The sequence below is a fragment of the Moschus berezovskii genome, chromosome 17, assembly GCF_049115385.1.
Source record: "Moschus berezovskii isolate FMDL1 chromosome 17, NW_MosBer_1.0, whole genome shotgun sequence".
Lineage (NCBI taxonomy): Eukaryota > Metazoa > Chordata > Mammalia > Artiodactyla > Moschidae > Moschus > Moschus berezovskii.
Window position 1 is genome coordinate 69,089,349 of NC_142476.1, and position 24,761 is coordinate 69,114,109.

At 43.4% G+C, this 24,761-nt stretch overlaps 1 protein-coding gene across 2 annotated transcripts in view; it reads left to right on the top strand.

Annotated features, from left to right (window-relative positions):
- The window catches only part of SLC30A10 (solute carrier family 30 member 10), a 33,017-nt gene extending 12,880 nt beyond the window's left edge, over positions 1-20,137 (top strand). The window contains exons 1-4 of one of the 2 annotated variants that reach the window (XM_055418847.2): positions 6,268-6,895; positions 7,544-7,621; positions 16,147-16,386; positions 19,310-20,137. In XM_055418847.2, coding sequence (XP_055274822.2) covers positions 6,268-6,895; positions 7,544-7,621; positions 16,147-16,386; positions 19,310-19,809 — 1,446 coding nt within the window. In that variant the 3' untranslated portion in view covers positions 19,810-20,137. Of the gene's footprint in view, positions 1-6,267; positions 6,896-7,543; positions 7,622-16,146; positions 16,387-19,309 lie in introns of those variants that run through there. The other variant, XM_088845069.1, reaches the window with a different exon arrangement.
- Positions 20,138-24,761: the final 4,624 nt, after the last annotated feature.

A 24,761-nucleotide genomic window follows, 5' to 3' on the forward strand; every position in this document is an offset into this window, starting at 1 on the left:
CTTTTTAGTTTCTGAGCTAAACACCAATGTAAAATAATTAAGGGTGTCATAATCAGACTTTATGAATTGTAGCACATCAAGTTCTGTACCAGTAGATGATGAACTTTAAAAAAAGTTCTTTCATTTGTTTAGAACAAAAGAAGTGTTAAGAATGATCAAATTAGTATAATGTGGGGGCAAAGAAAGTACACTGAAGAGTCTGATGCCTAGACAGTATTTCTATCATTTACAGATTGTGTGATCTTAGGCAATTTATTGGGTTGGCTAATAAATTATTGTGTTTTACCATAAGATGTTACAAAAATCTTAAAATCTTTAGGGCTTTAGGTTTCTGACTTACAAAGTAAATGCAGATATGTATTTGCATAAAATATTCCTTGTTTTATTGTGTTTTGATTAATTGCACTTGGAAGACAGATATTGTGTATTTTACAAATCAAAGGTTTGTGGCAACCCTGCATTGAAGGAAGTCTATTGGTGCCATTTTTCCAAGGGCATTTGCTCACTTTTTGTCTTTGTGTCTCATTATGAAAATTCTCAAGGTGTTTCAAATTTTTTCATAACTATTGTATTTGTTTTGGTAATCTGTGATCAATGATCTTTACATTACTACCATGACTCAGTAAAGGCTCAGGTGATGATTATAATTTTTTAAGCAATGAAGTATTTTTAATCAAGGTATGTACATTTTTTTTTAGACATAATGCTATTGCAAACTTTACAGACCACAGTACAGTTTAAACATAATTTTTGAATGCACTGGGAAACCCGAAGCTCCTGTGATTCACTTTATGTGATATTCACTTTATTGAGGTGGTCTGGAACCAAATCTGCAGTATCTCTGAAGTCTGCCTGTACTTATTTTATGGAGCTCTTATGAAGATGAAGTGAGATAACGACTATAAAGTGCTCAGCACAGGGTTGGGCAGAGAATCAGAACTCAATGAACAAAACTACTGAAACCTCATAATTTATAATAACTGTAAGAATACAGCCTAAATTTTTGGCAATTAACTTAGATTATATATAACCTATGGACTTAGGTTATATATAGGTTATATATAACCTATATACCTATAGATGTGTTTGTATATATATACAGAGACACCAACTATATATATGTACACGTGCATGCATGTTAAGTCGCTTCAGTCATGTCTGACTCTTTGTGACCCATGGACTGTAGCCCGCCAAGCTCTTCTGTCCATGGAATTCTCCAGGCAAGAATACTGGAGTGAACTGGTGCCCTCCTCCAGGGGATCTTCCTGACCCAGGGATTGAACCTACATCTCTGGCATCTGCTGCATTGGCAGGCAGGTTCTTTACCACTAGTGCCACCTGGGAAGCCTCTTATATACGTATACGTGCACACAACTATCAAATGGTTGAATAGCATCACTGACTCAATGGAAGTGAGTCTGAGCAAACTCCAGGAGTTAGTGAAGGACAGGGAAGCCTGGGGTGCTGCAGTCCATGGGGTCGCAAGGAGTTGTACATGACTTAGCGACTAAACAACAGCACAACTATATATATGTACACACAACCAGATGTGTATATACACAAATGCATGCATATACATATGTAGTTATGGTTATTTAGTCAAAACATTTTCCTAAGTGCTTTTGGTTGATAGCCTTAAACTTTAGCCTTTCTTCAAGTCAGGAACTAGGCCCTGGGCAGGGCACTACAGCTCCAACCTATGGTTACTCAGTCACTGGCTTTCAGGTTCCATCAACTGCCCTCTGGGGCAATGACATAATTCTTCTTATCTGCCTTTGGTTAGGGGAATGACTGGGCAATAGGCACGAGTGATATAGTCCTGCTGCTCTAAGGTTTTTCTTGCAGTTGTGAATGACAGAGAAGTGCAGTCAGTGGGGTCTGTTTTAGCACTGTCAAGTTATCTCCAAAAGGCCTCTTTCTTTAGTGGTGACTGCTTGGCTTGCTCTCACAGATTACACGTTTCAGGGGGTTCATAGTCTGCACTACTTGGGCATCACTCTTCTCGCATTAGAGTATACCTCAGTTAGTAATTCTCTTACATGTGCTGTATTACTAATACCTGGGCTTCCCTGGTGGCTCAGAGGTTAAAGCATCTGCCTCCAATGCGGGAGACCTGGGTTCGATCCCTGGGTCGGGAAGATCTCCTGGAGAAGGAAACAGTAACCCACTCCAGTATTCTTGCCTGGAGAATCCCATGGACAGAGAAGCCTGGTAGGCTACAGTCCATGGGGTCGCAAAGAGTTGGACTCGACTGAGTGACAGAACGGAACGGAACGGATGCAAATATACTCTCAATTCTCATATGCTCATATTCTTATATGAAAATATGCTCAAAATTCTCCAAGCCAGGCTTCAACAGTACGTGAACCGTGAACTTCCAGATGTTCAAGCTGGTTTTAGAAAAGGCAGAGGAACCGGAGATCAAATTGCCAACATCCACTGGATCATTTAAAAAGCAAGAGAGTTCCAGAAAAACATCTATTTCTGCTTTATTGACTAGGCCAAAGCCTTTGACTGTGTGGATCACAACAAACTGTGGAAAGTTCTTAAAGAGATGGGAATGCCAGACCACCTTACCTGCCTCCTGAGAAATCTGTACATAGGTCAAGAAGCAGCAGTTAGAACCAGACATGGAACAACAGACTGGTTCCAAATCGGGAAAGGAGAATGTCAAGGCTGTATATTGTCCCCTTGCTTATTTAACTTACATACAGAGTATATCAAGTGAAATGCCAGGCTGGATGAAGCACAAGCTGGAATCAAGATCGCTGGGAGAAATATCAATAACCTCAGATATGCAGATGATACCACCCTTGAGGCAGAAAGTGAAGAAGAACTAAAGGAACCTCTTGATGAAAGTGAAAGAGGAGAGTGAAAAAGCTGGGTTAAAACCCAGCATTCAAAAAACTAAGATCCTGTCATCAGGTCTGATCACTTCATGGGAAATAGATGGGGAAACAGTGGAAACAGTGACAGACTTTATTTTTTTGAGCTCTAAAATCACTGAAGATGGTGACTGCAAGCCATGAAATTAAAAGATTTTAAAGAAAAATTTGTTTGCTTGGAAGAAAAGCTATGACACACCTAGACAGCATATTAAAAAGCATAGACATTACTTTGCTGACAAAGGTCCATCTAGTCAAAGCTATGATTTTTCTAGGAATCATGATGGATGTGAGAGCTGGACTATAAAGAAAGCTGAGTGCCGAAGAATTGGTGCTTTGAATTATGGTGTTGGACAAGACTCTCGAGAGTCCCTTGGACTGCAAGGAGATCCAACCAGTCAATCCTAAAGGAGATCAGTCCTGAGTATTCATTGGAGGGACTGATGCTGAAGCTGAAACTCCAATACTTTGGCCACCTGATGTGAAGAACTGACTCATTGGAAATGACCCTGATGCTGGGCAAGATTGAAGGCAGGAGGAGAAGGGGACGACATAGGTAGGATAAGATGGTTGGATGGAATCACCAACTCAATGGACATGCATTTGAGCATGCTCAGGGAGCTGGTGATGGACAGGGAAGCCTGGTGTACTGCAGTCCATGGGGTCACAGAGAGCTGGAGAGGACTGAGCAACCGAACTGAACTGAACTGAGTGTGGCCCTCTGGATCACTTCACTCTTCCCTCCTTTGGCCAGTCTCTTCTTCCTCACTTCACACCTTCTTTTTCTTCCTATTTAAAAAGAAAAAACCAGTCAGTCAGTCAGTTCAGTTGCTCAGTCATGTCCGACTCTCTGCGACCCCATGAATCACAGCACTCCAGGCCTCCCTGTCCATCACCAACTCCCGGAGTTCACTCAAACTCATGTCCATCCAGTCGGTGATGCCATCCAGCCATCTCATTCTCTGTCGTCCCCATCTCCTCCCACCCCCAATCCCTCCCAGCATCAGAGTCTTTTCCAGTGAGTCAACTCTTCGCATGAGGTGGCCAAAGTATTGGAGCTTCAGCTTTAGCATCAGTCCTTCCAATGAACACCCAGGATTGATCTCCTTTAGAATGGACTGGTTGGATCTCCTTGCAGTCCAAGGGGCTCTCAAGAGTCTTCTCCAGCTCCACGGTTCAAAAGCATCAATTCTTCAGCGATCAGCTTTCTTCACAGTCCAACTCTCACATCCATACAGGACCACTGGAAAAGCCATAGCCTTGACTAGACGGGCCTTGGTTGGCAAAGTAATGTCTCTGCTTTTTAATATGCTATCTAGGTTGGTGATAACTTTCCTTCCAAGGAGTAAGCGTCTTTTAATTTCATGTCTGAAATTAGCATCTGCAGTGATTTTGGAGCCTCAAAAAATAAAGTCTGACACTGTTTCCCCATCTATTTCCCACGAAGTGATGGGACCAGATGTCATGATCTTACTGCTTGCTATTATAATCTGTTACAATATCACTGTTACAGTCACTTTATACCTACTCACCCATTCAATCCTCATAACCCTATGAGAATACACTGTTGTTATTCCCTCTTTACAGTAGTTAAAACTGGCCCGGACAAGTAAAGAACTTGTGTGAGGCCACTCAGCTTCAAAACTTTCTATATCTCCTTACTGCTTTTAAGTTTTTGATCATTTTAATATTAATTAAAATAAGTTCTTGATCATTTTAATATTAATGATCTTGATCATTTTAATATTAATTTTTAGAGAAGACTTTGAAAGATCAATTTCCTCAGTTCTTAATGTAGTGATATTTTCCTGGAGGTGGGAAAGGAATGCATAATAGTCTCCCCGAATTTAGAATTTCAAGGCTCATCTGATATTAGGTGGAATGGTCAGATTCAGGAGGTTTTTGCCTGCTTTTTAAGGCCCGTCAGGGACCATTAAAAGACAAGATCATGATTTACAAGGCTAAGGCAATGGATGGAACTAGGATTAGAATGTTCCGTGAATGGATTCTGTGGCTTTTTTGGAGTGAGACATTTTTATTCATTTCCAAGCCAAGGCCAGATGTGTGTGTGTGTGTTTATCAATGGTTAAAGTTCAGGAGTTGGGGAATGGGGGAGGGAGAAGAGCGATCATCAGACTTCACCCTCAGATCTTTTTCAGAATGAGACAAAGGTATAACACTGAAACAAACCAATAAAGGAAACCTGCAAGGGTTCCCCTTACCGACTCCCTGAACTGACCAGGAGCAAACACCCTTTTTCCAGGACACCTATCCTTGGTTTCTCCCGGAGTCCAGGAGACAGTTCTTCTGGGTTATGTTCTTGGACTACAGCCTATTGTCAACAGAAAGGCTCTATTTGCAATAAGTCTTCATGTAGGTCAGTCACTGAACTCTTGAGTATCAGGTCATGTTGGGAGGGACCCACTGGGGTGAGGAGATATTCTGTCCAACGAAGAACGAGACAAATACACAGAGGGTGCCGACCTTGGCTTCTTTGGTGGCCCAGGGACCTGCACCTATGACAAAGAAACTGCCTTTCTGAGCTCTGGGTGGGAGGGCGGGGCGCACAGAAGTCCGATCTGCCCTCTCCCTCAGGGCTGACTTCGGCTCATCTCTGGAAAGCCGCCTTGTGAGCCAAGATCCTCAAGGGTGATAGGGCCGATGCTGGGCCATGAAGGGGAGACAGAAGCGACAACGTGCCCTTTAAGAAGCCTGTGAACAAGAAGAGAAGAATAAAATAGCTCTACCACGGTGGTAGTGGAGTGGGAGCTCCGAGTGAGCCATCAGCTCAAACTTCAGAAATGCAAGGCAGGAAGCGCGGGAAGGGCAGTGGGGGACAGGTCGGTGCTCCCGGGTTAGTGGGGAATGAATCGGTGTCTGGGCACGTACGCGAAGGGGTTCACGTCCACCACTGCGAACACACCCCGCAGCAGTCAAAGTCCTTATCCCTGAGTCAACAGTCACGGCCCGGGCGATCGGAGGGACTGCAGCAGCGGGTCGTAGGGTGAACCCCACCGCTGCTTGGGGGGGCGGGGGTGTCTGTGACGAGAGCCGTGCAGGCACGCCCCCTCTTTCGGGCAGCTCCCCTCTCTGCCCCCTTCCGTTCGTGGGAGCGCGGACACTGGCCGGTGGCCACGTGCCAAGGGAGGCCGAGCCGCGAGGGAGGGGCAGGGCCCGGGGAGGCGGCGGAAGGTCCCGCCCGGCCCCTCCTGTAGACTCTGGACGTGCGAGGACTGAGGCCGCCGGCCTCCGCCTCCGCCTTATAAGAAGCCCCGGGCGCCGGCGGGCAGGGCGGCCCGGGAGGCGGGGACCGGGGTGCCGCGGAGGCCAGGACGCCGCGGCCCACCTGCGGCGGCGGCGCGGGGCGTCCGGCCGGGCCGGGATGGGCCGCTACTCCGGCAAGACGTGCCGCCTGCTCTTCATGCTCGTGCTCACCGTGGCCTTCTTCGTGGCGGAGCTGGTGTCGGGCTACCTGGGCAATTCCATCGCGCTTCTGTCCGACTCCTTCAACATGCTCTCGGACCTGATCTCGCTGTGCGTGGGGCTGAGCGCCGGCTACATCGCGCGGCGCCCGCGCGGGGGCCTGGCCGCCACCTACGGCTACGCCCGCGCCGAGGTGGTGGGCGCGCTCAGCAACGCCGTCTTCCTCACCGCGCTTTGCTTCACCATCTTCGTGGAGGCCGTGCTGCGCTTGGCCCGGCCCGAGCGCATGGATGACCCCGAGCTGGTGCTCATCGTGGGCGCCCTGGGGCTGGCGGTCAACGTGGTGGGGCTGCTCATCTTCCAGGACTGCGCCTCCTGGTTCGCCTGCTGCGGTCGCCGCTGCCGAGAGCAGCAGCAGCAGCAGCAGCCGCAGCCCGCAGCCGGGGGCAGCACCCGCGGCGCTTTCGGGGATCCCCAAGGCGCCGAGTGTGGCTGGCACGCCGGCCGCGACTCGGCCGTGACCCTCCGCGCGGCCTCGGTGGACAGGAAGGATCAGAAGGGGGCCACCGTGTTCTCAAACGTAGCAGGTGCCTTTCGGTTGCATCCTCCGGCCCGCGTTGCCCTTCCCTCCTCCCGCGCGGTCCCTTCCTCCTCGCCCTCTTTTATAACTGCCTGCTTAAAAGTAATCGCTTTCCACTGCAGGCCGGCTTTAGGTCTCTGCCGCTAACTGAACATATTCCTGCAATGTCTTTTTTTTTTCCTCCTGGATCCTTGGGCCCCTCTTTCCCCCTCCCTCTTGGATAGGAGTCTCCTTGTATATGAGTATTGATTTCCTTGGAGATCAGTTACTATTATTGGGCAACAGATAGCACCCCTCCCCCTCCATTGTGGGCTATCTGCACCTTGTTTGCCCTCCTCCCCTTTTGCGCATCCTTCAGTCCCCTTTCGAGTTAAAGGTTTGGGCGGGGTTGAGGGGGATGAGGGTGGGTTCCCATGCCTCTGGTTTTTGGTTTTTTTTTATTAACTTTAACTCGCATGGGAGTGTGAATGAAGTCCAGCGGCCAGTCGCAAGGCTCATTTCAAGGACAAAATTGCTCCCCTGGGCTGCGTGTTTGGAGAGGCGGGAATCTCGGAAGGTAGTAGGATTTGAAAATAACAAAACAGTATTTTGAGTCCATTGGTTCTTTTTGTTTGTAGAACTTATACACAACACGAGGTTTCTTCTTTGAATGCAGGTGATTCCCTGAGCACCCAGCATGAGCCAGAAGAGACGGTGAAAAAGGAGAAAAAGTCCGAAGCCCTGAATATCAGAGGTAGGGTTGACTTGGGGTCGAGTTGAAATCCTTTTCAGTGTTCCACAGGGACTGCGCTGAACTCTTCATTCCTGTTTGCCTTTTCATCGGCATGTTAGAAAGTTGGCCGTTTGCGTGTAGAGACTATGACCTTCGTCTCTTGCCTAATGGTGGCATCGATTCGCGATTCTCGGGAGACAGAGTTGCTAATGATTCATCCTTGCTCTACTTAGGCTCATGCTCATGCTGCCTGCTCCAGGGCCTCCCAGATCTCTGGCTTGCTACTGCTCCATTTTGCCCACCCATGGATATTGTGAACATAGAGCACAGCCTGTTTGAATTGAGGATCATTTTGATAAAGGTTGGAAGAGAGTAGGTGGGATCTATCCAAGGTCATGCCCCAAGTGAACTTGCTCAGTTACCCTCACTGCTTCTCTTATTTTGGCCAGAAATATGCTCCTGTGATGGGTCTGTCTGTTGGTTCACTTGAATCTCCACCTCCAGGTCCAAAGTGGGGGTTCTGGGGAGACAGAAGGAAGGCACATCACTAGCATCTCTCCTACCATGAGCTCAAGGTCACAGACCCAGGGCGAAGGTCAGCACTGAGATTTCAAAAGTGCCTTTCTCACCGAACATTAACATAGTATACTACATCTCCCCTCTCCAACTTCTTGAGCACATCTTCAGAGAGATTCAAGAAGGGTCAATCCCCAAACTGATGGAGAATTTCAACAAAGAGTGAAAGCAGAAGTGTTAGTCGATCAATTGTGTTTGACTCTTAGCAACTCCATGGATTATAGCCCACCAGGCTCCTCTGTCCATGGAATTCTCCAGGCAAGAACACTGGAATGGGTTGCCATTCACTTCTCCAGGAGATCTTCCCAACCCAGGGATCAAACCCGAGTCTCCTGCATTGCAGGCGGTTTCTTTATAGTCTGAGTTATCAGGGAAGCCAGAACAAAGATTCTGCAGCCCTTTATCTTTAGTTGGTTTGAGGAAGCTGGACGTGGGGCTTAGAGGTAAATATTACAAAGAGAAACAAGTAATACAGAAGACACCTTCAGTTCTGAGAATCTCACATCTGTTTTATAAAGTGATATCCAGAATGAATCCGGAGGGAAAAGCAGAAAAGAACAACAGCAACACATGAGCTCCTAAACATTTCTAAATGAATTAGGTTTTAAAAAAGTTAACTGCAGTAGGGGAATTTCTAAAAAGTGTGGTGGTGACTCTTTTTGGATAGAGAATCTATGATGAAAACTCATAATCCTTTAATATATCCTTGTTTTTTAGGTTCAGTTTATATATATATATGTATATAATTTAGTGAATTTTTAAAGCAGAGTTCACCATCATAGCACTTTACCTTTTCAAAGCAAATTCTGTTTTTATTCTTTTTTAATTGAGATATAGTTGGCACATAACATTAGTTTCAGGTATATAATATAATGATTCGATCTTTGTATAATATTGTGACGTGATCACCACAGTATAAATATTAACAGATTAATAGCGGTGCATGGTTAGTGTCCATTGTCTTACATAGTAAGTTTTTATTTTCTTTTGATGAGAAATTTTAAGATATATTATCTTAGCAACTTTCAAATATGGGATACAGTATTATGAATTGTTATGATGCAATGATGTACATTGCATCTCTAGGACTTATTTATTTTATAATAAGCTTGTACCTTTTGACTCCATCTACCTATTTTGCACCCCCCACTCCCTGCCACCACCTCTGTCAACCACCAATCTGTTCTCTGTATCTGTGAGCTTGTTTTTTAACTTTTTTAAGATGCCACATATGTGAGCTTGTTGGTTATTCATCCTCATCTTATGTTACTGAGAAAGAGACCAGGTAGGTGGAAAGTAGCAAAGAATGAAGAGTAGGTCCCAGTAGATATTGTCACCTTGTTTGGGAAACATATGTAAGAGAAACTTGGATGATCCTGCTAATTTTCACTCCACAGCTATTGGAACTCCTGGGTAGAAAGACATCAGTGGTGAAGTGCCTTGCCGTACCTAGCGGAGCCCTGTGGTCCACAGAGGCTGACAAAATGCACCTGTAGCTCCCATAGAGGTAAAGAATTCAGAGGCAGAAAGAAAGGGATTGGGCTCAAGATGCCTGGGTTTGGGTCTGGCCTCTGCCACTTAAGAACCAGATGACTTCAGGCAACTTTTGAACCTCTCTCAGCCTCCCGATCCCTCATCTTTAAAATGAGGATAGCAGTAGTACCCATTTCATGGGGTTGTTGTGTAAGGGTTCAGACATCTGGGAGGTCTGAGACATCTGGGAGCTAACATTTTTATGGAGGGCACACTTGCTTTTAGGCACCATTCATGAATGGGTCGCTTAGCATTCAGAACACCCTGACGAGAGGGATTCTATTGTGCTTCAGGTGGTGAGTGGAATTGCTGGGCTCCAACCTAAGCTGCTTCAGGGACAGGTGAGCTCAGTGCCTGGCTGTGGTTAACAGGAGCCTGTCTGTATTTCAGGCCAAGGGGCAAGCTGGCCTTACCTTGAATCCTGTGTCCTCATTCAGGGAAAGACCACAGCGTGTTACAGCTGGAAAGGCCTTGGGGAAATTAGACTCCAGGGCCTTCACTTTATAGATGAGCAAAAGGGACCAGAGATTCTGGTGACATCCTAAGTCACCCCAGCTAACAGTGGAGGCAGGGCTGGAGTCTTGGGCTTCCGTTTCACGTTTCTGGCTCTTTCTGTCACCTTGCACTGTCTCTGGACTCCACCAGGGTGGCTGGCTTCTCCAGGGTCCACAGTCCACCGAATGGTTACATTTCTGACATTTTAGTCACTGCTTTAGAAAGCAAGACTGTCCTTCCCAGACACTCAGGGGAACAAACAGATGATGGGAAGTCTTGTGAACAAAAAGCATTTTTTTTTTAACTTAAAGATTTTACTGAAGTATAATATACATACTCAGAAGTACACATATCATAAATATGCAATCAGTGGATTTTAGGGAACTGAACACTTCCATGTACAACACCCAGATCAAGAAACAGAAGATACCATCACCAGGGGGTCCCCCTCATGCTCCTGTCTTGTCACTAGCCACCCTCCCAGGTCACCACTATTCTGACTTGTAACAGCATGGATTCACTGTACTTCCGTTTGTACTGTATATGAAAGGAATCTTATAGTCGGTACAATTTTTGCCCAGCTTCTTCTATTCAACATTGCATTGAGGAGATTCATCCATATTGTTGAATGTTGTCCTAGATCATTCATTTGCATTACAATGTTCCGTTGTGTGAGTATTCCACCCTGTAGTTATCCATCCTTGGTTGATGGACATTTAGGTAACTTTCTGGTTTTGATTTCTAAGAATAGTAAGATTTCCGGTTTTGATTTCTAAGAATAGTAAGATTTCTAAGATTTCTTGATTTTCTTATTTCAATGGAATAAAAAATGCTTTCTAAAAAACATACCCCATCGTCTGCTGCAAAGCACAGCAAAAGCACATTTCTTTAAAATTCTCATCAGAGAAACAAGTGCCCTTTGTTGTGGTTAATTTTACTTATTTGGCTCAAACATGATCCATTAAGAAAAACTGCAACAGGGTATCAGAAAGACAATTAACCCTTTTTATTTCAGTATAAATATAAATGGATGAATAACAATCTTGACGTCATTTGAAAAGAAATCTCCTGGGATGAAGTATTTCCTTTTATTTTTAATTGGAGTATAATTGCTTTACAATGTTGTGTTGACTTCTGCTGTACAATGTGAAACAGCTGTTATGTATACATATATCCCCTCCCTCTTGAGGAGGGGTTTCTTTTTAATTCTTGTGTTTTTGTTTTTCTTTTTTACCCATTAGGAAAGACCTCACATCTTTCCTTAGCCACTTGCTAATGCCCAGTGCTAAGGTACTATGTTTCCAGTTATTCAATAAATTCAGTACCACTGATATGTGCTGGGACACACATTAACTTACATCAAGTTTCCAGGCTATATGCCAGTGTTTTGATTTTGTTTTTATCTAGAGAGAGCAAGCAAGGGCTAAGGGTCCTGGTTTTGCAAATCTACCTGTGAGCACCGTGGCTAATCAGGTGACTGGGTTGTCTACCAGGTGGCAATCTTTGCCTCCCAGACAGTACTTACTGCCTGATCTATCTTCCTGAATCACAGATGAGGTCCCAGCAGAATCTGCTCTGAAACCTTTACTGTATCTAGAATGAGGCCCTAACACTGCAGACATTCAAGGATTTGCTGTTCTAGTGCCAATGCTCCTTTCTAGACATTTCTGTCCTTCTGTTCCCTCATTTACTGCCTCACCCTTACCCTTTAACAGTCTCCCCTACTTCCCCGCTGTTACCGACTGGGGTTCTTGGCCACCTTAATCAATAAAAATGGATTAGAGGCCAGACAAGAAATTCAAGGGTGCTCAGCACACTGCAGGCACTCCGATAATCGACTGATGTTTAGTTGCTCAGTCATGTCCGCTCTTGCAACCCCACAGCTATAGTCTGCCAGGCCCCTCTGTCCATGGAATTTTCCAGGCAACAATACTGGAGTGGGTTGCCATTTCCTCCTCCAGGGGATCTTCTGGACTCAGGAATCGAACCCACCTCTTCTGCATTTTGGGGTTGGGGGTGAGTGAGAACAAGTAACAGTTTAGCTCTTTCCCTATATGGGGAGAAGGCGGGGGCCAGGCCAGGGATTGGGTTGGAGAATTGGCTTGCTTAGGTGGTTTGCCCACCCCTTTGGGAGTGATGTGTGCTCGGAGGGCATGCTCAGTCCCCTGCTTTTGCTCCAGGCTCTTCAGAAGTGGAAGCTGGATTTTTTGGTCTTTTTGTATCTTCCGTTCGTTCGTTCCGTTCAGTCGCTCAGTCGTGTCCGACTCTTTGCGACCCCTTGGACTGTAGCCTACCAGGCTTCTCCGTCCATGGGATTCTCTAGGCAAGAATACTGGAGTGGGTTGCCGTTTCCTTACTGTTCAAAATATGCCCCAACTGCCCATACACCCAGCTATTTTTAGTCCCTTATAGTTTCTTTGTATTCCGTTGCTGGAGGGGTCCTTTGTCCAGTTGCAAGCACTTCAACAAAGGGTCCCAGGTTTCAGGTCCCAGGTCACTGGGACCAGAGTGGGTGAGGAAAGTGCTTAGGCGGGGAGGTCTGGTTTGAGTTCTGTCTCTGCCTTTCACTAGCTGGGTGACCTTGGACAAGCAAAGTATCCTCTTTGAGTTTCAGTTTCCTTATCTATGTAAAGAGGATAATAGCAGTGTGGACATCACTGTGTTATTCTGAGAAATACATGCTGGTTGGAGCAGCGCAGAGGGTTCCCTAAACGAATCGCCTCCCCGTCAGTTCAGTGTGCTTACTTCTCAGTGGGTTTTCAGATGTTGTTTCATGTCTTCTTCAGAGTTAGCCTCTTTGGGAAGTGAGGCTGACATTATTACCATCCCCAGTCCACCAGTGAGAATCTTCTGCTATGAGGGGCTGATGTTCACAAGGTCTGTGCGTCATAGAGAGGGACCGTCAGGTCTGTCTCTCACGTTGCCTCACAAGTCTTCATCTGCAGCCTCGTTCCAGTCCTGTGCTTGGAACACATTGCGTCTGAGTTTCCCTGCCTGGGACATCATTGCCTTTTGAAGTCTGCCTCCTCTTTGGAGGCTTGCCCGTTTCTTGAGAAGCCTTTCCTGAGATTTCCCATCACAGGGAATAGTCTTCCCTTCTAGAAGTTACTGACCTACTTATCTCAGAATCCTGCCAGTGGACTGTGGTCCCCAGAAGATAAAGACCATTGCTGCATGGGAGGCCAGAAAACACACCCCAGTGACCAGTCTCAGAAATTTAGTGACATGATGCTCTAAGCAGTTTTTCAAACAGAAGGTCACGATAGTTTGGGTCATAAAATCAATTTAGTAGAGTATGATCATCATTTAGAAAATGAACTAGAATTGAATGAAATAGAAAATAGTAATAAATCCTGTGTAAGGACAGGTTTTTGTTTTTTCCAGAAAAAATATCTCTGGAATATTTCAGTGAACGTTTCTGCCTGGGCTAGGATGCAAAATAGAGTTCTTATTGTGGATTATGTGAAAAATAAGTTTGAACATTTTTGTCTTAGAAGCTAGTAGTGGGACTTCTCAGAAGGAGAACCTGAAACTGGAATTTGGGACTTAGGGATATGTAATGGTTCTCTAGTCAGACTATGCAGACTTATATCCCCTCTCAAACACGCTTTAGCTGTGTGATCTTGGATAAGTCATTTAGCTACTCTGTGCTTCCGTTTCCTCATTTGTAAAATGGAGAGACTAACCACTTCAGGGAGTCCTCAAAAGCACTTAATGTATACATATCAATACATGTAGCATACAATAACGTCTGGTGCATATATCTTGGCTATCATTACAGTTATTCTTACTAAGAGGCAGAAGTTACTTTGTATTGTGGGAGTTCTGACTAATCAACCAGAAAATACTTTTTAAGTGTCTAGATGGTATGCCTCCAGTGCTAAAATATAAACAAAGGAAATTTAGGGTACAACCCTCACCCTTATGTTCAGTTCAGTCACTCAGTCGTGTCCAACTCTCTGAGACCCCATGAATCACAGCACGCCAGGCCTCCCTGTCCATCACCAACTCCCGGAGTTCACCCAAACTCATGTCCATAGAGTCGGTGATGCCATCCAGCCATCTCATTCTCTGTCATCCCCTTCTCCTCCTGCCCCCAACCTTTCCCAGCATCAGAGTCTTTTCCAGTGAGTCAACTTGTTGCATGAGGTGGCCAAAGTATTGGAGTTTCAGCTTTAGCATCAGTCCCTCCAATGAACACCCAGGATTGATCTCCTCTAGAATGGACTGGTTGGATCTCCTTGCAGTACAAGGGACTCTCAAGAGTCTTCTCCAGCACCATAGTTCAAAAGCATCAATTCTTCGGCGATCACACCCTTATGTTACTTATAATCTAAATGAAGAGTAGAAAAGAGAATGACAGTCTCAGGCAGTGAAAATGATGTTGTGTGCATAAAGGCCATAATTGGTCTTCATATTTTTATGGTAGTGTTTTGTACCGCCCTGGGGAAGGTTAAAGCTTTGATCTTCAGTTTCTTCTCGAAACCAACTCTTGGGAACATTTTTTGAGTTTTTCTTGGTGGCTGAGGACAGGGACTGGGAAGTAAGACACTCCTGTGGGGGTGGGGTGGACAGAGTGGGCACAGAATTTAAAAAGCAGACTGTTTAATGTATTTTTTGAATCAGGATCCTATTACCATTAGCAAGTACTCAGCCTGAGGGGATTCCCTTTATTCTCGTACTTCTTTGGTGGGGGGACGTTGCCACAACTTACATTTGGTATGTTTTCAAAATGCCATCCAACACTATGATGCTACTCAGAAGCTGCCAAGAGGAAGAGTTAGCCTCTTCTAAGTGGAACGATTCAGTTGCAGCCCTGAGTGAGTTTGTTAGTATCTTAGATCATTATTAATTCTATTGAGTGAATCTGGTGTACCTGGAGAGACAGAGCAGATCTTTCTTAGTTCGTATTCTTTCTTCTAGGGAAGCGCTTTGAAAATTTTTATCTGCATTTGAATCACCTGGAATCTTATTAAAATGCAGAATTGGACTCAAAAGATTGGAAGTCGGGCCTGAGATTCTGTATGTCTCATGAGCTTCTAGGTGATGCTGAAGCTGCCAACCATACTTTGAAGAGAGAGATTCTGATGTATAGAAAGTTAAAAAAAAAAGTTATGTTTATACTGTATAATCCTTCTGACAAAATCTTCACCTAACTCACTATATCCCAATTTAGTCTGGGCTTCCCTGGTGGCTCAGACAGTAAAGAATCCACCTGCAATGTGGGAGACCTGGGTTCGATCCCTAGGTTGGGAAGATCCTCTGGAGAAGAGTATGGCAACCTACTCTGGTATTCTTGCCTGGAGAATCCTCATGGACAGAGGTGCCTGGCAGGCTATAGTCCATGGGGTCGCAAAGAGTCAGATAGGACTGAGTGACTATGCACAGTTTATTTAGTCTATGTCCAACAAATGATTGGACACTTAGATCTTCTTTGCTGGGATGACATGTTTTCTGTATCATAATTAAAGCTTTTCAAAGTGGTTCCTTTAAGTAAAGGCAACCCCAATTTTTGTTATTTTCTGTAGAATTTAAATGTTATTTTATTGAGACAAAGAGTTCTTTAGTGGGGACATTCTGGAGGATCTCTTAAACCAAATGCAGTTTAAGTGACCACAGGCTAAGTGAAAAGTTGGCAAATGCATTTAGGGAAGGGAATGTGGCACTTTGAACTAGCCCAGTCCATCTTCCCGCAGGTGTTTGCAGCTCAGAATCTTCCTAGGCTATTCCGGGTTCTCTGGGTCATGGGATGGTGGTCTGGGGTTTTGTTTTTCTGTGATGCAATGGTCATTGTTTTTGCTTTCTAATCCAGCCTGCAGTTCTAACAGAACAGAAAAAAAGTAGCAACAGGTATTCATAGAGCTGGGAAGCCAAGTCCCTGAGTGTCATCCGGCTCCCAAACGTGGATCTGGGCCTGACTGGTCTTTCTTTCTTCCCCGCAGGGGTACTTTTGCATGTGATGGGGGATGCCCTGGGGTCAGTGGTGGTGGTGATCACAGCCATCATATTCTATGTGCTTCCCCTGAAACGTGAGGACCCATGTAACTGGCAGTGCTACATTGACCCCAGCCTGACTGTCATCATGGTCATCATCATTTTATCATCTGCCTTCCCACTCATCAAGGAGACTGCCGCCATTCTGCTGCAGATGGTCCCCAAAGGCGTCAACATGGAAGAGCTGAGTAAGTCATGCCATTCTGATCTCAAACCGCTGCCCACTGAATGTTCTTCAGGCCAAAGCGCCAGCATTATTTCAGAGCAGTATTTGATTTATGTATCTTGAAATATTTTAAATCACCAAGCAATTGAGACATCCTTCTCTGTTTCATAGATGACTGCAGCTACCAAGACGACTCAGAGCTCCGAGAACCAGAGGTCCTTTTTAGCCCATCATTCTCTGACTTTACCACGAATTTTTGAGAATGTGTTCCTTGGGCAGTCCCTATTAATATTCCAGGGCTATTTACTGACCTTCATGTCAGTGATTTATTCTAACTCAGATAAGGCTACTCTGCCCAGGACTTGATTTTTATTCCCCCTATTCTGAAAGTATGAGTCATTCCTTCGTATTCTAGATCCTGCTTTCTAGTTAATTGATTTTTGTGGGCATGCAAGTCACTGTGTGTCTGAAACACAGGAAAATGGACCATGTTTCAATCCACTCATTCAGTAGTGAAATCTGTTTCTTTGCTTTGCTCAAACAGAAGGTCAAGCTCTCACTTCAGTTTATGTGCATCTGAGAATAATATTTTTAGAGACCTTGTCAGTTCAGTTCAGTCGCTCAGTCGTGTCCAACTCTCTGCAACCCCATGAATCACAGCACGCCAGGCCTCCCTGTCCATCACCAACTCCCGGAGTTCACTCAAACTCATGTCCATCCAGTCGGTGATGCCATCCAGCCATCTCATTCTCTGTCGTCCCCTTTCCTCCTGCCCCCAATCCCTCCCAGCATCAGAGTCTTTTCCAGTGAGTCAACTCTTCGCATGAGGTGGCCAAAGTATTGGAGTTTCAGCTTTAGCATCAGTCCTTCCAATGAACACCCAGGATTGATCTCCTTTAGAATGGACTGGTTGGATCTCCTTGCAGTCCAAGGGAATCTCAAGAGTCTTCTCCAGCACCACAGTTCAAAAGCATCAATTCTTCGGCTATCAGCTTTCTTCACAGTCCAACTCTCACATCAATACATGACCACTGGAAAAACCATAGCCTTGACTAGACGGACCTTTGTTGGCAAAGTGATGTCTTTGCTTTTAATACACTATCTAGGTTGGTCATAACTTTCCTTCCAAGGAGTAAGCATCAGAGACCTTGTAGAATGTCTAAATGGGAGCTCTCCAGATGTTGGTGAGAAACTGAATGTACAGCTTTAGTTCTAGTGTTTCTAAATGGAAAGAATGTTTTGATAGGAAAGCAATTTTTTTCATGAATCTTTGCTATTTTTTTATCATTACTTCATTGGTGAGACAGTGAACATGAACTAAAGCCCAGGCCCACTGTGTGGCTGAAAATTGGAAGACCTTATTTCATGACAGCTAGCAAAATTAGACTTGATGGGTCTTAATACACTGTATTGCCATGGGTAGGCTTTCCCTCCAGGGCATGATTTACAGTGTGACTGTTCTGCACGCCTAATCTTTGAGCAGTGCTGCAGGCTGGAGAGGACAGAGGTAAAGGAGGCTCTTTTCAGGGGCTTGTTTCCTCATGGAAAAAGCAAAATAAACATACATTGGGTTGACCAAAAAGTTCTTTGGGGTTCTTCCATAACATCTTGGAAAAACCTGAACGAACTTTTGGCCAACCCAAGGGCAATTGTGATATATATTCTTTTATTGCCTTTTAACAAAGTTTCATATATATATATATATATATATGTATGTATATATCCCTGGAGAAGGGAAAGGCTACCCACTCCAGTATTCTGGCCTGCAGAATTCCACGGACTGTGTAGTCTATGGGGTTGCAAAGAGTTGGACATGACTGAGGGACTTTCACACACATACACAAATATGTGTATATATATAAAGCAGATATTAATATTAAAATTAAATTGTAATAACAATAGCAATACTTTAATGGCACTGATTACATGCTAGGTAATATTGTCCAGATGCTTTGCTTATATTAACTCATTTTAGTCTTAAAATAATCCTATGAGTACTGTGATTATCTTAATTTCCAGGTAAGGAAGCTGAGGCACAGAGGGACTGGGTAGGGTCAGGCAGGTCCTGCAGGTAGTAAATGACTAAATTGGAATTCAGACTAGCTGGCTATAGGTTGCTTGGATTCACTGTTCAATACCATGTTTCTAAATGCTAGAAAGTATGAAAAATATAGAAGAGCCTAAATAAGAAAATAGAAATCTCTCATAATCCTACCACCCAGAAATTAACACTCAGTATTTTTGTGTCAGTCATTCACTGAAACAAGACTTTATCTGCCTAAAAATTTTTGTATGTGTATATACACCGTTTCATTAAAAAAAGGGAAAAAGATCATGCCACATATACAGGCCAGCTATTGGCTTTTTATTTAGAAATACCTTATATACCTTTCCTCATATCCTTAAATATGCAGTTTGCTTTTTCACAGCTATGTCACCGTCTGTCACATAATTGACTATTTCCTTGCTGTTTCCATTTTTTTTTTCATTAACACAAAAAGTGCCCAAACCATTCTCATATGTAAATATTTGGTTGTTTCCTTTCAGTTAAGTTCCTAGTATTAGAATTGCTACTGAAAGTTTTTGATCTATATTGCCAAATCCCCTTTAAAAAAGGCATCCTATTTTATATTCCCATGCCAGTCCATCAGAGCACTTAATGCCTTGTACACTCAACAACCTGGGCATTTTGGGAGGGTTATTGTGAAACTTATTTTCTTCAATTGCCTTTTATGGGCTAACCCTGTATGTTAGAGGAACTCAGAGAGGAAGAAAAAGATTATGGGAAAATGTGCTCATATAGGTACAGCTGTTTTCCTTTCTTTATTCTTAATGATGACATCGTTCTGGTGAGAAGGCATAAAGGGACCCTACCTGTCCCACGGTGGTTCCATGTTCCAGTTACAGCCCTCACCTTGGCTATTGTTTTCTCTTCCTTATTCTAGTGAGTAAGCTCTCTGCTGTGCCCGGAATTAGCAGTGTCCATGAAGTCCACATCTGGGAGCTTATCAGTGGGAAGATCATTGCCACTCTGCACATCAAGTATCAGCAGGATGGGGGAGATCAGAATGCCAACAGAAAAATTCGAGAAATCTTCCACAACGCCGGAATTCACAATGTGACCATCCAGTTTGAGAAGGCGGACCTGAAGGAGCCCCTGGAGCAGAAGGACTTGCAGTTGCTCTGCAGCTCCCCTTGCATCGCCAAGAGCTGTGCCAAGCAGCTGTGCTGTCCCCCTGGGGCCCTGCCACTGGCCCATGTCAATGGCTGTGCAGAGCACAATGGCTGTCCCCCTCTGGACATGTCCCAGAGTGATGGCCTCGGTAGACGACAGACCACAGAAGTGGCTATTGAAGTATCTTTGGAAGGTTGTCTGAGTGACCATGGACAAGTTCTTGGCAAACCTCAGGAGGACTCACGTTACGTCAACAGCACACATTTCTAATCTGGTGCCCACATCAGTAAGACTATATGGACGAGGCACTTTGGAACCACTCGCTTGGCTTGCGGGAAGAACTTTGTGGGCTCCAGGCACTGACCAGACTCGAAGTGAGCACGCTCTGTGTTCCGTAAGCGGCTGGTGGTTTGGGGTGCTAGTTGAACTGGTCTGTTCATTGTTATGTGACTGAGAACTCCTTTACATTATCCTGGGGGTTTCATGCTGCTCTTGAACAGTTTTGTTTGAACATTTATTTTCTGAAGCAAATGCACTAGTGCACACATCAGGGACATTGACATCTGGGACTCAATGATTGTGGACGCAGGATTCAAAGTAGCTTTTTGTTTTAAATTGACTAGAAGTTCTAGCTGACTCTCCGGTGAGCTCATAGCCAAGTACGTCACAAAAACTCAAGAACCATAACAGCTATATTCTTTTCCATTCCACTGAGTGACCGTAAAAGAGAAAAGTTAGGTAATCCTATCATGGTAGAAGTGTTTTTTCCTTTGACTCATTTTTTGAATGAATGTAAAATGAATACCTGGTAAGGTAGAAAATATTCTCAGAACATTAGAGGATGTTGAGTTTACTGAGGATGTGGAAAGGCAGGAAGAAAATGCATTTTGATGATTTCTTCATTTCAGGAAGTGGTAAGGAAAAGACTTTCTGCTGTGAACTACAACTATTCAGTTCAGTTCAGTTAAGTCTCTTAGTCGTGTCCGACTCTTTGCGACCCCATGGACTGCAGCACACCAGGCTTCCCTGTCCATCACCAACTCCCAGAGCCTGCTCAAACTCATGTCCATCGAGTCGGTGATGCCGTCCAACCATCTCATCCTCTGTTGTCCCCTACTCTTCCTACCTTCAATCTTTCCCAACATCAGGGTCATTTCCAATGAGTCAGTTCTTCGCATCAAGTGGCCAAAGTATTGGAGCTTCAGCTTTACATCGGTCCTTCCATTGAATATTCAGGACTGATTTCTTTTAGGATTGACTGGTTTGATCTCCTTGCAGTCCAAGGGACTCTCAAAAGTCTTCTCCAACACCACAGTTCAAAAGCATCAATTCTTTGGCACTTAGCTTTCTTCATGGTCCAACTCTCCCATCCATACATGACTACTGGAAAAACCATAGCTTTGACTAGATGGACCTTTGTCGGCAAAGTAATGTCTCTGCTTTTTAATATGCTGTCTAGGTATGTCATGGCTTTTCTTCCAAGGATCAAGTGTCTTTTAATTTCATCCACCATCTGCAGTGATTTTGGAGCCCAAGAAAATAAACTACAACTATAGGTTGCTTCAAATGTTTAAGTATATAAGATGCTTGTGTTTTTTACTTGGAAGTATGGGAATATCTCTACTTCTTTAAGTATGACACAGTACTTAAATACTGTCTTTTAGAGTCAGTCCAGTTGGGACTGAAATCATTTATTGCTTGTTAATAACTTGCTTATTTACCCAAATTTCCCTTGTGTTTTTTTTTTATATGATCACATTGATCTGTGTAGCATTTACCAGGAGAAAATGAGCTTTCTCAGGATAGACGAATATATGACATTGAATATGCATTCTCACTCCCCAAATAAGCTAGACTGACTTTCCTTTAATTAGATATATTTTAAGATATTTATTGTAGTTTTCAGGTAATAATTTGATTTAAAAATGTATGTCCAAGGGAGAAACAAGCATTTATTAAATTGCTGCCTTTAATGTGTTTCAAGGAGGTTACATCTTTCTTTCTCTGACCCATATTCAGTTCAGTTCAGTTCAGTCGCTCAGTCATGTCCGACTCTCTGCGACCCCATGAATCACAGCACGCCAGGCCTCCCTGTCCATCACCAACTCCCGGAGTTCACTCAAACTCATGTCCATAGAGTTGGTGATGCCATCCAGCCATCTCATTCTCTGTCGTCCCCGTCTCCTCCCGCCCCCAACCTTTCCCAGCATCAAATACATTTTTTACAATCTGATTTGATTCCCAAATCGACCTGTATTAGTGTTAGAGAAACATCTGTCACATGTTTAACAAATTGTTTAGGCAGCAATGTTTTAACCAGAACGGTCTCAAAATAGGTATAAGCAAATGGGAGGTGCCTTACTAGAGAACTAGAATCTTTGATGGGTTGCAAAACTGACTGAGAAAGATCATCCCTTAGATTGTAAGCATTGAGTCTGCATGGTCTGGAATCTGCAGACGTTGTGGGTTGGGAACAGAAAAGGTCCCCACATTTTTCAGCACAAACACCATTAAAAAGCTGTGTCTTTGTTTTAAATTCTAAAGCTGAAGTGAAGAAACAACTGTGGTCAGTAGAACAGGAAATTTTTTATTCCTGTTAAATTCATTATGAGTTTAAATTGGCCATGAATTACATAAATATAAAAATGCCTAAATATGTTTTTATCCCTAGAAGTTTATTAAGCATATATACTTAATGGTATTATAGGGAGTAGCCTGGCAGGCTTCAGTTTATAGGGTCGCAATGAGTTGGACACCATTAAAGTAACATAGCACGTTTGCATGCACATAGTATATACTATGGTGTATGTAGACTTAATAGCTAAAACGAGAGTAAATATAAGACATTTTTATTTTAATGTTAAAAGAATCCTCGTGGACTCACACACAAGGATTCTCTGTCTTGAAACTCACCACAGTAATATGTAGATCAAGTTCTCTTGTGTAAATGTTGGTTGAAATACATTGATTGGAGTCAAAGAAGAAACCTTTCACTTCCAGATTTGAAAGTCTAATTTGATTTCGTTATCATTCTGCTTTCATGAAAAAGAGGAAAATATCATTTTATAGTTTTTGTGCAGCTGGATAAAGGAATGCATATTAGTTTACATCCAAATAATAGTCTTTAATTAATCTCTAAAATATTTGTCTGCAAAGGAAAAGGCTCTTAATTCCAACATAATTAAATCTAACCTCAGGAAATTATCTTGATGGACAGTTATGAACATACCAAATTATGGAATGTAGTTTGGCTTGGTGTGTTTAATAATGTCCAAACAAGCTAATTAAGTGCAATATTTTTGTATTGGGTGAAGTATTAGCTAGCATTTGCCGTCTCAGGCATGTGATGCTTGCTCTATGGTATTTTTACTTGGGTTTTACTCTCCCTTTAAGCCTACATTTAAATTCTCCCAAGGCAATGCAAGAGTTTTCTTTTTCCCTTTGCATATTGGCCGTGGTGCCTGATGAACAGTGGATTTAAACAACACTCTCTGAGATTAGAAAAATCCTGCTACCCAGTTTAGCATTGCTGTGTGTTTAGGTTAGTTCCAGAAAAATTCGCTTTTTGTCCCTAGGAACTGAAAATGACTTTTTAAACATCTAAGGAATCCTTTGAGTGTCAGATCAGAACCAGCCATCAGGCCCACTAACCTGGGAACACGAGGCAACACTTAACCATTGCCTCCTATTTCTATGGAAAGAGTCCTTTCCACATTATTTCAGCACCAGTTGTAGGAAATACCATGTCTGCTTATATTTCCCAAATTTCAACTCTGTTTTTGAAAATAGAGGTTGATTTTTTTCTCATATTTGGCAACTATGAATGTTCATTGGGCTATCAGGCTCCACTGTTGACAGAAAAAAATATTATCCCTTTAATTTTTTGTTCAATAAAATAAGGAGACATTGAGGAAGAATTTAGAATGTTCTCCATACTTGCTACTCTTTTTTTTTTTTTCCTTCTTTCTTCTCTTTTTGGCCACCGAGTGGCCAGGCTCTAGTGGAGGTAAATTAGGAACTGAAAAGTTCAGTTGGAAGGGGTACTTTGAGTGTCAAAGAGATCACTGAGGTAGATTTGGATTATAATAAGGCAGCTGTCTTTTGAGGTAGTAAGAGTTTTTCTTTTTTTTTTATGCCGGATCTTAGTTTCCAGGCCAGGGATCTAACTGGGCTCCCTGCATTGGGAATGCAGAGTCTTAACCACTGGACCTCCCAGGGAAGTTCCTATTAAGCTGTGCCAATCCTGACCTTCTGAACTGGATAACTGTGTTGTGTGGGGCTGTCTGGTGCCTAGTAGGATTTTTAGCAGCATCCTTTGACCTCTATCCATCTGCTAGATGTCAGTAACAACCCCCCTGCCCCGCCCCTGAGTTGTGTCAACCAACAGTGTTCCCAGACCTTGCCACAGGTCCCCCAGGAAGCAGAATAGCCCCTAGTTCTGAGTCTTTGACTTAACCTAAGGGTTCTTGAGGGATATTGTGGATGAAAGACCTTCTAGGGTCCAACAATCCTTTTAATATAATCACTCTACAGAATTGACTCTTTAAAAAATAATTTTTAAAGATGAGACCAAACTAAAAATAGTTATCTTTACATAGGAATTTGGATATTTAAAGAAAAATACAACTTGGAAAAAATAAAGCCTTTACCAATCTGATTATACAGTTCAGACCATATAACAGTGAATAAAATGCTCTCACTATTATTCTGTGATTATCTCTTCAACTTTTGACTATCCTCAATTTGATGGACTCACTGCTAAATGAGAAGGGCACATCAGCATGATTGATTCTTGGAGTTAACATGCTTAATTTTCCACTGATCTTAAACCTGATATTTTTTGTTATTGGTCCCTGACAAACAGCTCATCTTAGGGTTAATGACAAATTCAGGCATTAAAAAAATTTGTTGTTCGTGACTCATTTACTCCTTTGCCAAATAATATCCATTTTTTCCCCAAGAGGACAAAATACATCTCCTGACTTAAATTATCCCAGATTTAATGTATCTTCACACTCTTGCAATTAAAGATTGTGAAAAAAGATTGGTTTAAAAGCAATAATGAAACATGACTTAGTTTGGGTTTTTAAGACTGCGTAAGCATGCCTATTGTATAACCCTGTCGTTCACTTGATAAATTGTCACCTATTTGTGCTTCTGAGTGTATTTGCATGTGATTAGCCACAGGAATAAAATAGAAATGAAGTTGCTGAATCTGGAAA